The sequence below is a fragment of the Sinohyriopsis cumingii genome, unplaced genomic scaffold (genome assembly GCF_028554795.1).
Source record: "Sinohyriopsis cumingii isolate HCF-2022 unplaced genomic scaffold, ASM2855479v2 utg001397l, whole genome shotgun sequence".
In the NCBI taxonomy this organism is placed as follows: domain Eukaryota; kingdom Metazoa; phylum Mollusca; class Bivalvia; order Unionida; family Unionidae; genus Sinohyriopsis; species Sinohyriopsis cumingii.
The window spans coordinates 452,392-466,569 of NW_028315993.1; the positions used below are offsets into that span (position 1 = coordinate 452,392).

The 14,178-nt window shown below is 36.1% G+C and overlaps 1 protein-coding gene across 3 annotated transcripts in view; it reads right to left on the reverse strand.

Annotated features, from left to right (window-relative positions):
* LOC149772528 (uncharacterized) overlaps positions 1–14,178 on the reverse strand; it is a 152,226-nt gene that overhangs the window by 61,785 nt on the left and 76,263 nt on the right. For all 3 annotated transcript variants that reach the window (XM_089947662.1, XM_089947663.1, XM_089947664.1), the window contains 3 exons: positions 2,183–2,758; positions 962–1,068; positions 105–353 (listed from right to left, as the gene is read on the reverse strand). In XM_089947662.1, the coding sequence (XP_089803788.1) occupies positions 105–353; positions 962–1,068; positions 2,183–2,758 (932 nt within the window). The remainder of the gene's footprint in view (positions 1–104; positions 354–961; positions 1,069–2,182; positions 2,759–14,178) is intronic.

Sequence of the window (14,178 nt, forward strand, 5' to 3'; positions counted from 1 at the left end):
TGAATAGATAAGTTGTATGCACATGTGTTGGCTTTTGGAAGGTGAATAAATGTTTTAAGTAATGGAAGGTGAATAAATGTCATAAGTTTTCCTGTTAGCTTTACCTTCACACCAGAATCTTTCAGCGTCATGATTGCTTGTTCCAAGGGAATCCAGCGGGCTGGTTTTTCCTCCCCCCAATGCGACTGTTCAGATGCTAATTCAAAAATTCTTCTTTTCAGTGTTTCCAGCATAGGATCATTATGGGTGTTATCAATGGCAATATCATCCATCAGGTGGCGTATGGTTGGCTTGTCTTTCAAAATGTAGCGGAGTCCCTTAAAGTACTTATCAATGACATCTTTTCGAGATTTCTGTAAATAAAATGAATTAAACTGGTCATTTCACACGCATTTTTGTGAGTGTCATTTACATTCTAAATCAAGCATACTTATAACCAATGCTGCTTATTTATTAGCAACATGACATTCTGTGTATCAATCTATCTATTGTATAATTCTCTGTCAGACTGTTTACATTTAATTGTCCGTCCCTCCAGATATGCCTGCACTTCTCTCTCTCAATCTATCCTAAATATAGTTATTACCTCCATATTAAAACCACCTGTCTCCATAGACAATACATATCAATTTTTGTATTATTTCAGTATTCACCCTTTTTCTTATTTATTTAAATATAGGAATTCAGTAATTCAGTACTAAATAATGCATTTCCACAAGTAATGAATACTGTTGAGTTTCATTTTCATTTTAATTTCACTATTTCTCCCCTAAAATGTCCTAATCAATGGTCATGGCCAAATGATGTTGTCTTGTCAAGAGCAAATGCCTCTATGAAACTTTTCTTTATATCCTCAAATATAAGACAAAATAGGAAAATATACAATAGGCAAAGTTGTGTATACCAACTTTAAGTAAATCATTAATGCAAATTCTAAGAATTAAATTCAAATTGAATATACCTCGGAAAGCTTATCCACGTGTGTGCCAACCAGAATCACATGAGGAATGTTGGCATGAAGTGATGGTGCACAGGTGTGTATCGAGTTCATCCAAATCTCAACCAGGTCTGAAGAAAACAGAAACTACTTAGCATATAACTGTATCAAATAAATAAATAAATAAGTAAATAAATAAATAAATAAATAGTTTTGATTTCTAGATGAATTTCCTTATGGTCCTCCATTAATAACATAAATTACATAAAAACAAATTCAACAATGTTACATCAAGTCTACAAAGCTACAATTAAATTTTGGTGAAAAGTTATATACACAAGACTGTTACACCCATTCTGGGGTTGACTTTCAGTTGTGCAAGCAAATAAGTATAGAAAAATGCACATATATTACATTTTACAAATTGTACATGTTATACCAAATATATGACAGTTTAGAATGTATAAAGTAAATATATTCTGATCAATGATATGATCGGTTTTTGAACTATTTTGATATATTTTCCACATTTAATGTAAATAACCAACATCCTTTATCCCAATACACATTAACATTTCATGTAAAAATGCCAATAGCCTTTATTTGAATGCACATTATACGTGTAGTGTCAATAACCAATATCATTTGTTCCAATATGCATTATACATGTAGTGTCAATAACCAATATCATTTGTTCCAATATGCATTATACATGTAGTGTCAATAACCAATACCATTTGTTCCAATATGCATTATACATGTAGTGTCAATAACCAATACCATTTGTTCCAATATGCATTGTACATGTAGTTTCAATAACCAATACCATTTGTTCCAATATGCATTATACATGTAGTGTCAATAACCAATACCATTTGTTCCAATATGTATTATACATGTAGTGTCAATAACCAATACCATTTTTTCCAATATGCATTATACATGTAGTGTCAATAACCAATACCATTTGTTCCAATATGCACTATACATTAGTGTCAATAACCAATACCATTTGTTCCAATACGCATTATACATTAGTGCAAATAACAATACCCTTTACTTTCTTATGCCTTTTTTAAAACTTGTGTCAATATGTAATTTTAAAGTTTTTTTCAAAACAGCTCCCTAGAACTACAGTAGTCTTAGTTTATTACATACAAGTTTCAAGAGAAACCTTTCTCTCCAGCTCTTTGTGCACTCCCATTCTCTTGATTTGTTATTCATGGCTAAAAACGTTCTACTTACCATGAACTTTACATGGTTTTATCCCCTCCATATCAAGGAAACATTTGTCATCTATGAGATCTGTGATTTGCTGATTGAGATCTATGACCAGGAGATACAGTGCACGACTCGTCAGAAATGTTTGATGAGTAGTATAGAAGGCATACTGCCCTGCAAAATCCCATATTGACAATGCTGCATATTTCACTGTATCCTTCTCTAGTTTGTCGGCATGTTCATTTATCAAATGGATGATTTCCATCACTGCATCCTTCTTCTTCACTTTCTCACTGGACTTTGCTTTACTCACTGGAACAGTAACAGTGCTTGTTGTTTGGTCTGAATGTTCCACACCATGTCCACCATCCACCTTGATAACAGACAATTCCGCTGGCTGGGAGTATTCTAATTTAACTTCTTGGTCTGGTATTGGACTAGCTGATGTATCATTGCTATGAGTTATATCGTCTTCAGAAGCTGGTTCCCTTTGGTAGATATCGTCTCTATCACCTTCTTGTACCTGGCTGACATCGGACTTCTGATCTGGTCCAGACAACAGTTTCATCAGCCGTTGAAGTGTGGACAATTTATCAGAATCTTGCAAAAGAGAAAACGTAACATATATCTTTCTTATATATATATATATATATATATATATATATACATATACATACACACACACACTGTCCAAACAATAACCTTACCATATCACCTTGCCTCAAAGGATGTACTAATTTGACCCATTCTAATTTCCTCCATAAATGTCACATATATAATGGTCACCTGGTTTTTGCAGTCAGACATCAGGATTTACGTAACCTAATAATGGTTTCTCAATGCATTAGGCAGTCACTGTGAGTTGGTTGCTTGTTTTTGTGGCTTAACGTCCTTGCTCTGCAAGATAGGTTATATATGGTGGCTATTATAGATGGTGGAGGAAGAACTATCAGGAAATTACTGGCAGCTTTCTCACTTAAACCAACCCAGACAGAGCTGAGATGGCAATGATCAGTTAAGTCAAGCGATACTGACTACTCTGCCAGTGTAATTAAACTGAACGTTTGCTTTACAAGGAAATCATTGCTTTCATAGAGAAAATTGATGTGAATCAATGTGCAAAACATTTATTATTTCATGCTTATGCCCTCATGTACTTTATCTTCTTATTTAAATCACAGGGTGTGGCATTAGAAATCACTCTTACGGCTTTTTTATTTGTCTGCTTAATTTGGCATATAACAACATACTGTTTACACAGTTTATGATTGAATAATGCACATTAAACAACTCTGTTGACAGTGTTGTTGTTGGGTTTAACGCCATTTCTCAGCACATGATAGGCTAAACATGGCGGCCAGTATTAATGGTGGAGGAAGAACCCGGGAAAACCCTGGAAAGAACCACTGACCCACGAGAAGCTACTGGCAAGCTTTCTCACATACCCACACTGGCTGAATCCGAGACTCGAACCAGTGCAGACAGGTGAGATGGCAGTGATTCATAACGGAGAACGCTTTAGACCACTTGGCCACTTGGGGCCCCTGTTGAAAGTGTAAGAACAATAATATGAGATAAACCGCTGTATAGAGGTCATCTGTGTAATTAGGCCAATATTGCATTTTCCCAATGGTGGTTACTTTTGACAGGTTATACATATAAACCATGTCTTGATCTTGTCATGCTGGAAAACAAGTCCAAAAATAAGATTCAATCCTGAGGCAGCGATTGAAAACATTTTGTTCAACTAAAAAGTTTATACAGTTTGTGTGAACCTTACTTTCAGTAATTTCAGAAACTACAGTTCCAAACCCTATGTTGCTCAATGGATTATTGCTACATCTCAACTTGATTTAATCTAAAAAATAAAAATAAATTCATATCGGAGGGGCTCATATCATTGCTTATAATTTGCAAATCATTTGTACTGTGTAATGTAATATAGTACATGCATGACTGATATTTAACTTGTAAACAACAATATGAATCTCTGTAGTGGTGGCAGTGATCATATTTCCCATCATGTGAGGTGAACAAATCAACACAGGATATCCAATAGGATCATATTTCCCATCATATGTGGTGAACAAATCAACACAGGATATCCAAAAGGATCATATTTCCCGTCATGTGAGGTGAACAAATTAACACATGATATCCAATAGGATCATATTTCCCGTCATGTGAGGTGAACAAATCAACACATGATATCCAATAGGATCATATTTCCCGTCATGTGAGGTGAACAAATCAACACATGATATCCAATAGGATCATATTTCCCGTCATGTGAGGTGAACAAATCAACACATGATATCCAATAGGATCATATTTCCCATCATGTGAGGTGAACAAATCAACACATGATATCCAATAGACTTATTGTCAATCTGTACTCAAGTTGTTTTATACCCAGTAGAAATTGGTCATTTTATACCCAGTAGAAATTGGTCGTTTCATACCCAAGGTGATGGTCATTTCATACACAAGGTGATGGACAATTCGTACCCAATATTGTACATGGTTAAATGTACCGTATTGTCATATTTACCACTCCCTCTCTAATTACAAATTTATATTTTATCTAATAAACTGTTCCTGCCATACAAATTGCACGAGTAAAGCAAATCCCAAAACAATTTGCCCAAACACTGATAAACAGTTTATTATTTTCACTGAATAGTAGCATCTATCCATATATATTCACATTGCAAAAGAGGACAAAGCTGACCAGGTTTAAATAATTGAATATGTCCTTTCCTTTGCAGTCCTTCAAATCAGCAAACATTCCCATTTTTCTTGGTTTTATTCAGTAATTACTATCATGACTGAAAGAATTACAAATGTTTAGCCACCAAAGGCAACTATAAATCTGGCAATCTTTTAATATTGGGCTGAAAGCATATAAAAAGGTGTTGCTTAATTAGGTTTGTTGTCTCCAATGACCAGTACTGGTATTATTTTGCAACTTTTGTAGACTTGTTACTCCCTGGTACTCAAAAATGTTGACTGTGGTAAACAATCCCGACTGACAAGAAATTGTTTGTAGACTGCCGGCCACAAAAACGTACTTACGCAAAAATTTTGGATGATTTCACCAATCACAAGAAGCTCACACATTAGTCCATGCATGCCAACCATTACACTTTTTTACACTAAATTATGCCTTACGCGCATCTGTGTTCGGATTATGCGTTTTCGGTATATCCCCCTCCCCAAAAAATTAATAAATTTTTTTCTCATGCAAGCGCCTTTGGACGCCTCTACTCCGGTCGCATACAAGCGTTTTTGACGCCTCTACACCATTCTCACAGAAGCGCCATTCGATGCCTGCTGTAAGCATCAACCATTTTGAGCGGGTTTTCGTAGTGCCACCTTCGGGGAAAAAAACCTTATCAGATACTACATTCATTGCTGTGAATGACCATCACATGGTCGCTGTTTATGCTTTGGTCGAAATCTTCTATTTAAAGTAACTGGGTCGTATACTCCACTCTCACTCACTAAGAGTAGTTATGTCGGTCCCCGTGAATGCAGAGAATAACCTTTGAGTACAACTTATATGCTCATATGTATAAAGTAATGGACTAAAAATTATACATGTGCAGACATTTACATAGTCTTTACAATGTTGTATCAGTTTACAGAAATTGGATGATACAGGCACAACAAATGGAACAGTAAAGTTAAAATAAATTCTGTCCTCTAATGGATTTGGCTATATGTTGATAGTAAAGAACTGCGTGATAGAAATACTTTTTCTAGCTTTGTTCAGACAATGTCTGCATAATTCCTCTTGTTGGATACAGGGAAAGTTGGCCACAGGGAAAATGTTTCTTTTTTCTTTCTCAAAGCGAAATTCAAAGAAAGCCACCACTACCTGCAGAACCAGAAGTGTACACAACCAGCTCCACTGCCTGCCAGCCTGCCTCGCCGCCATTTAATCTAAGATTACCTTTATTGGGTATTATTAATCAAAAGGGGTATAGTAAGTTTTTATTAAACCTTCAGGTACCATTACTCTGTGCCGTTTTTCACATTTCCATTAACTCTACATGAAATCTACTAAATTAACCCATAATTATTCTAAACCATCACCTATTTAACATTTAAACTTGTAACTTAAATTAATATAACTCCATTTACCAAATATTCAAATCATTCCTACCAGTTAAGAAAATTGATTTGAGGTGCTGAAATAATAATCTTGTAAAAATGCAACAGGCGCTAGGAACCATACTAGCACCCACCTGAAATTTACTGTCATGTGAAATAAAGACAACAATTCAACTGCAATATAATCAATTTCAATCTATTGTAAAATCTCTTAAATCAATATTAATCAAAATTGATTAACTATTTAAATAAAACACTAATAAGAGTATAATTATCAAACTTAAATCTAACATACAAAGTAAATTCATCGAACATAGAACATACATTTTACTATGCCTGAATAAACTAGACACATGCACTACGTTCTCAAGATTACAGATTTGGCACCTTTTTCCAAAACCTTCCCAGGCTATCTGATTAGACAAAGACGTAGGAAGGGATAATTGGCTCAAACAGTTGAATCAATTGATATCGAGATCATAAACACTAGGTACCATATTAACATCACATGTAGCGGCATTACCTCACGACAATAAAACTATTGTAAACATAGTGAGTATATCTGCAATGGGACATTGAAACGTATAAATAACCGTAATATATTCAAATAATTCAAATATTACCGTATCCTACACTATATTAACTAAACCAAAGTAAAAACAATAAATACATAAATACTTTAAAGCAAATTAATACATAAATAACATAACTAAAAGTAAAAAAACTAAACACTCAAACATGTCTAAACCAGAACCAACATATAAAACCTCATTCAGTAAATTTAACTTGGATAGGAGAAAAAACAGTCACTCAAACAAAATGGCCAAAACCCCAACACCAAATAGGCTCCATAATGACCCCTGTGTACTATAAAAACTAGGCCAAACAATCAACCCATAACATATAGTGGGAGCATAGACACCAGCCCAACCACCACCACTGACATCTTCGTCAGAACATTAAATTTTGCAGTCACAAGGCCACCACCACCTCTACAGACGAACTCACCCAAGCTAGCTGCATTTCAAACTGCAAGCAGCAGTCCAAACTCAACTCCTCCCTTTACCTCACACGTCACTTTTCCCAAATTACACCCGAGTACAGGACCAGAAAATACTGACGTTAACGACACACTCCCGATTCTAATTAATGACTCAGCAAGAACAGAAATAACACAAGTCAAACCCTCGATAGACGAAATCAACCAAAATCTTTCATTAACACCCACTGGAAAACCATGAATCACAATCAGAATTACCAAAACAAACTTGCATAAGGAAACTGATAACCCCATCCCAACCTACAAAATCCAAAACCCAGAAAAATCATACAGCAATAGAATCAATCTCTCAATCAGCAACCTCATAATTTGACACAACTTTAAAACACAAAAAAGTAAGGAAACCATTCATTGCAGCCAAACCCCATGGCCGTCAAAATACACCAAAACCATAAAACAAGAAGAACAAAGGGAAATGGCAGAATTCTTAGGTAGTTTAGATAGACAATTCTGGAAAAAAGTGAAAAAACAAGTGACTAAACAAAGATGGGTAGGTAGAGGGAAGCTACCCATGAAAGAACTAAACAAAGAAATGCAACCCACAACAAACCCACTAACATTGACTAACCATGAGCGAAATCAAACCAAAATAACCATTAACAACACTAACGAAAAGAAATTAAACAGGCAAACGCAAGATCAGAAACCACAAAAACCAAACCACCAAACAGATAAACAGGGGACAAAATCAAACAACAAACCAGACCCAAAACCTACCCCAAAACAGAGTAAAACCCAAGACATAGGCAAAATTTCACTCCATCAATCTCACAAACCTTATCTCTAAAAAAAACTGAAAATTCCTCAACGTAAACCAAAAACTGAAAATTCCTCAACTTAAACCAAAATAAGATAGCAAGCGAACTCACAAAGGCCCACGGAGGGGAGTTCTCATTCATCAGACCCAACACAAACTATATAATAATCAGATGCAACACAATCCAACAAGTAAATAAGTATTGGAAATTGAACAAATCACAAAAATTAGAGTTACTATAACTAGACATGCAGCACTAAAAGGAAACATGGGAAGCAGGAAACCGACACTAACTGCAAACACACATGCTGAGATCAATCAAAACACAACCCAAAACAGTACGGCAACAGTATACAAAAAAGTCCTTAGCCTGCCCAGAGAACAACAACTCAAAACAATCAAACACCTCGAAGAAGACCTTGCATATTACGGGTTTAATATAAACAGGGTATACAAACTCAAGAATTCCCCAAAACAGGGAACACCAATTGCTATAATCAAATTCAATACCCACCCAAATCCAATGGTAAGATTAGGTCACTATGGAAAGCTATACAAACTGGAAAACTACAGAAATAAACCACGCTTTTGTGGAAACTGCAAAGGGTGGGGCCACTTCACTAGCTCTTGCAAAATCAATTCAAAACATGACCACTGTGGGGGCACATATAAAGGGCGGTGCAGGAGGAAAGAAATTAAATGCGCTAACTGTACAGGACCTCATCACCCTAAATCATATGACTGCTCATGAATTTGCTATAGTACAACATATGGATTCGAACCACACATCATATAAAGCAAGACTATATATCATTCAAAATCTGAAAACCCCAACCCACTCAAAATACAAAAATTCAGAACTGAACATTACCACCAAACAAAACAGAACCCCCCAAAAAACACTAGCCAAAAGGAGAATAAATAAACCAGAAAACCAAACATAAGCAAAACAGCACCACCCAAACCACTACAATAACTTCTAGCAGGCATTATAATAATAATCAGGTACCCAGATATCAAACAAACCAAGGACCCAAATCCACTAGCACACCAGAGGAAAGAAATAATCAAGCCACCAAATCAAATAGGTACTCTACATATGTTGTCCTCCACTTCATTAGTGAATTTGATAATCGCTTTATACAAAATACAAAGAATGATCCTGTCTCAATTGACATGACTCATCGAGTGCTAACCAAATTAATAAACAAATTCTTTCCCAATCAGAACACGAGATCATAGTAAACCATAACAAAGTCATAACAAAAGTAAATATCAATAATCAAAATGCATCCCACTCAACGTAAATGCTTGATACTGTGGCAGTGGAACTGACGCGGGATCATTAAGAATCTCCCCGAGCAAATCCCAAAAATAACCTCTGACAAACCTAAACCTGACATTATCTGTTTACAAGAAACCCATCTAACTAAGGCATCTAAGGCCATCCCCAAAATTCCAGGATACTCAACTTTATATACTAAAAATAGAACAAACGGTAAATGGGGGGGGGGGGGGGCTAGCAACTTATATTACTGACTCACTTCCAAACACCTCAGAAGTTACCCCAGATCAAAACCAAGACGCACCTGAACAAATAGAAATTCAAACCATCATGATTAACACTGGCCAGCATACTATAAATGTATCTGACACAGGGGGAGATAATCCAACAGCAATGAATCACTATACGAAAATGACCACTGACAAAGAGGAAACTCTTATCATATGCGGAGATTTTAACACCCTTAATGTAAGATGGGGAGGAATAACGGGGAACTTGAATGGAGCAGGAACAAGCTTAAACCCCATCAAAGGCGCACTATCAGCAATCGACATCACCATAATCACTCCTAAATTGGCCCAAATTTCAGACTGGGAAGTTGATCAAAGCAGCACCCTTGGAAGCGATCACTTCCCTATCCTACTCACCCTCAATATAATGACACAACATACCCAACTAACAACATACCAAGGTGGAGGTGTGACAAAGCCGACTGGGATAAATTTAAAATCACCCTCTCTACTATAATTCTAGCAGATCTTTATAATGATAACATTGATCAATACCATCTAAATGTAATGAACACCCTAATGCAGCAGCTAAAATAAGTATACCCAGAACAGGAGGACAACAACTTAAAAGTGGTCCCATGGTGGAACATAGAAAGGAAAGTAGCTCCAAAACTGGAAAAAAGGCCCTTAATCGATTTAAACACACAGGCAACTCCAATGACTTTAAGATTTACAAAAATAGGAAAAAGAAATGAAAATAATTCAAAATGCAGAAGAAAAATCCTAGCAAGCATTCTGCTCGAACATAAACTTCAAAACCAACGCAAAATAGGTATGGGACAAGATAAAATCAATAAAAGGGAAAAGCAAGCAACCAACTCCCAAATAGACTAGAAATCTAACCAACAAAGAAAAGGCAAACTGCTTAGCATCACACTTTTCAAGCATGAGCAGCAAATACAACCATACCCAAAAATTCCAAAAGCACCACCAAAACGTAGAACAAAAGTATCCAAACCTATTCTCTGACCTAGGATCCAAACAATCTAAATTAAATGAGGACTTCACAATAGCAGAATGGATAGCTGCAATTGCTAAGAAAAAGGCAGCCTCACCCGGAGAAGACCAACTTGGATATGAAATATACAAACAAATTCCAGAAAACATAACTGAAATCTTACTAATAGCTGGCAGTAAGGCCAACTACCCAAAAGCTGGAAAAAAGCTATTGCCATTCCTATACCCAAACCTAAGCAAAAACCCAAATGACATCAATGTGTATAGTCCCATATCGCTAACTGATAACATATGCAAAATAATGGAAACAATGATTAATGACAGACTAAAATACCATCTAGAAGGTAACAACTACATTGTAGAAACATAAAGAGGCTTTTGCAACAAAAGATCCACCCTGGACCAATTGTTCAGACTTGAAGCAAGCATCAAGCTACCACTTAATGCAAAACGCAAATGCAATAGACATCTAATCGCAGTATTTCTCAATCTAGAAAAGCATTTGATTTTGTCTGGACAAAAGGTCTTATTGCTAAACTTAATCTATAGGAAATAACTGGCCACATACATAACTGGATAGCAGACTTCCTAACAGATCGGAAGATACTGACAAAAGTAGGGGATCAATATTCAGATATATATAACCTAGAAAACGGTATGCCACAAGGTGGTATGCTTAGCCCCATTTTATTCAACATCATGGTAAATGACCGTGACACTATAATTAACAAAAATAAGGTAGATCTACCCCAATTTGCTGACAATAGTGGGATTTGGAAAACAGGCAATCCAAACAGCAAAACAGTCATAGAGCAAATACAGGATGTGTGCATGATGTGATTTTGATTTTTAACGTAGCATTAAGAATTTTTCAGTCATATCACTACGATGTCTGCAATGTGGCATTTTATATTGATGTCTATCACTGGGGCATCATGCCGCTGAGATGTACCATAATGTCCCATCCAGTCACATTATCCTGACACCAGGCGGACCAGTCCTAACACTAACCTCTTAATGCTGAAAGCCAAGTGAGGCAGCCGTTATTACTAATTTTGTCAGTCTCTGGTACGACTCGGCCGGGGATCGAACCACGAATTCCAGCATCCGAGGCGGACACTCAAATACAAGATAGTCTTAACCAAATAGGTTGGTGGGCAGATAAATGGGGTTTTAAAATATCCAACTGAAGCCATTATGTTCTTGCTACACAACAGAAAAACCATAGAATACCCTAAAATGCAAATACAAGGGAAAATAATACAATTTGTCAAAACAGCCAAATTCCTAGGATGTTTCCTTGACGAAAACCTAACATAGAAACACCACATTAAAGAGCTCACCCAAAAATGTAAAGCTGATCTAAGTCTATTAAGAAACCTCAAGGGAACTACATGGGGTGGGGTGGGGGGCAACCAAGAAATGCTTTTAACAATAGATAAGGCACTTATAAGAGCAAAAATAGATTACGGATGCCAAGTCTATGCATCAGCTAACCAAACATCACTTAGTAAACTAGATTCTATACAATATAAGGCAATAATCATTTGCACTGGAGCACTAAACTCAACTGACAGGAGAACTACCACTGCAACTAAGAAGAAACGAAAGCATATTAAGATATGCCGCACAAGTTTTGATCCACAAAACAAGCCAACCCACCAGGGAAATTATCCAAGAAAGTAATATAAAAAACTGAAACCACAAGCACCTGGTGCAAAACAAATTTATGAACTAATTAAAGATCTTATCCTACCCACTCTACAAGCTGAACAATGCAATTACCCTGACCCAACACCATGGACGGGAGGTAACCCAAATTTTAACACAATAGCCCTTACTTATGGCAACAAACAGGCACATGATATAAGGTCAAATATATTAGCCAAGACAGAAGAGAAATACACAGACTACACCAATACATACACTAATGGCTCAAAAATTACAAAACCGTACAGTAGCAAACCCTGAAACCAAGACAGAATTCAGGGCTAGATTATAAGACACCCGCTCCATTTACACAGCCGAATTCTGGGCCATTATGTGGATCCACAAGAAGCAACTTCCTGAAGGAAACCAACCACTTAATTAAACAACTGCTAAACAACAAACATAATAGAGTTCATGTGGGTGCCCTCCCATATCGGACTAGCAGGTAAAGATAAAGCAGACCAAGTAGCTAAACAATACCTCCATGAATCTGACTCCATAGCATTATACTACAGCGTCCAAGAATTGTATAGCATCATCAGAATTAAAATCGACAATAAGTGGCAACAACAATGGAATAGCAGCAAAAAGGGATGCAAGCTATACTACATACTAGAAAAGGTTGCAAGATATACCAACCCACCACAACTCGTTAGAAGTCAGGATCATAAACTTATCAATAGGACACTAATAAACAGAACTAAATTAGCCAGCAGCTTTGTGAAATATTTGACTATCAACATAAACTCAAATGGCAAATGCCCACACTGTCCACTCCAAGAAGATTTAGAACATGTTTTTAACACCTGCCATACGAATGGAACCCAAGTAATTTGGTTTAAGACTAAACAACATAAAATAGGGTCCCCACTGACCTATCCAAATTTCCTAAAAGAACAAAACTTAAATAAGGACATTACTTACAAAAATATTATAAACTTCCTCACTGACTTTGGGAAAAGAAAGGGGGGGGGGGGCATTTAAACAAAACTGTATGACCCGCTAAACAATAAATAAATACCATTCAATTAATTACAACTAGGGGACAGGCTAACAAACTAAATGTAAGGAACAACAAGACCAGATGTCTTTGACATGTCTTAACGACCCGAATATTCGGCAAAGATATCTGTCTTATCGAAATAGATTTATCCTGAAAATAACACCACATAAATAACTCTATCCACAAGCAGGAATAATAATCAAAATAAAAAGAGTCCCTGCCTCCCAAAAACTAGAAGTACAGGCTAACAAACTTAAAAGTAGGGAATAAATAAGAACAGATGTCTTTGACAAATCTTAGCGACCCGAGTATTCTGCAAAGATATCTGACTTATCAAAATAAATTTAGCCTGAAAATAAAATAACATCACACAAATAAAACAAAATAGAAACACTTATCATAACTAGGAGACAGGCTAATAAACTTAAAATTAGGGAATAAGTAAGAACAGAAGTCTTTGACATGTCTTAGCGACCCGAGTATTCGGCAAAGATATCTGTCTGAATCAAATAGACTTTGCCTGAAAATACAATAACATACTAATAGCTTCATCCAAAAAGCCAGGAAAGTAAATCAAACATAAAGATAGAAGATTGGAAAGTACTTAGCCCAACCATAAACCTTTAAAAAAAACATAATTAATGATTTATTTTTCTAGGGCACCACAATCATACAACATGAAATTAAGGACATTAACATCTTTTCCTACCGCAGATTATCTGTAGTATAACAAACACAACTGCACTAAGGCACGGCCTCTCCTCGAGGCACTAAAAACAATTAGAACACCTAGATAAGACCAAAAAAACGAATATACAAGGTGGTCTAAAAAGCCCAAGAAC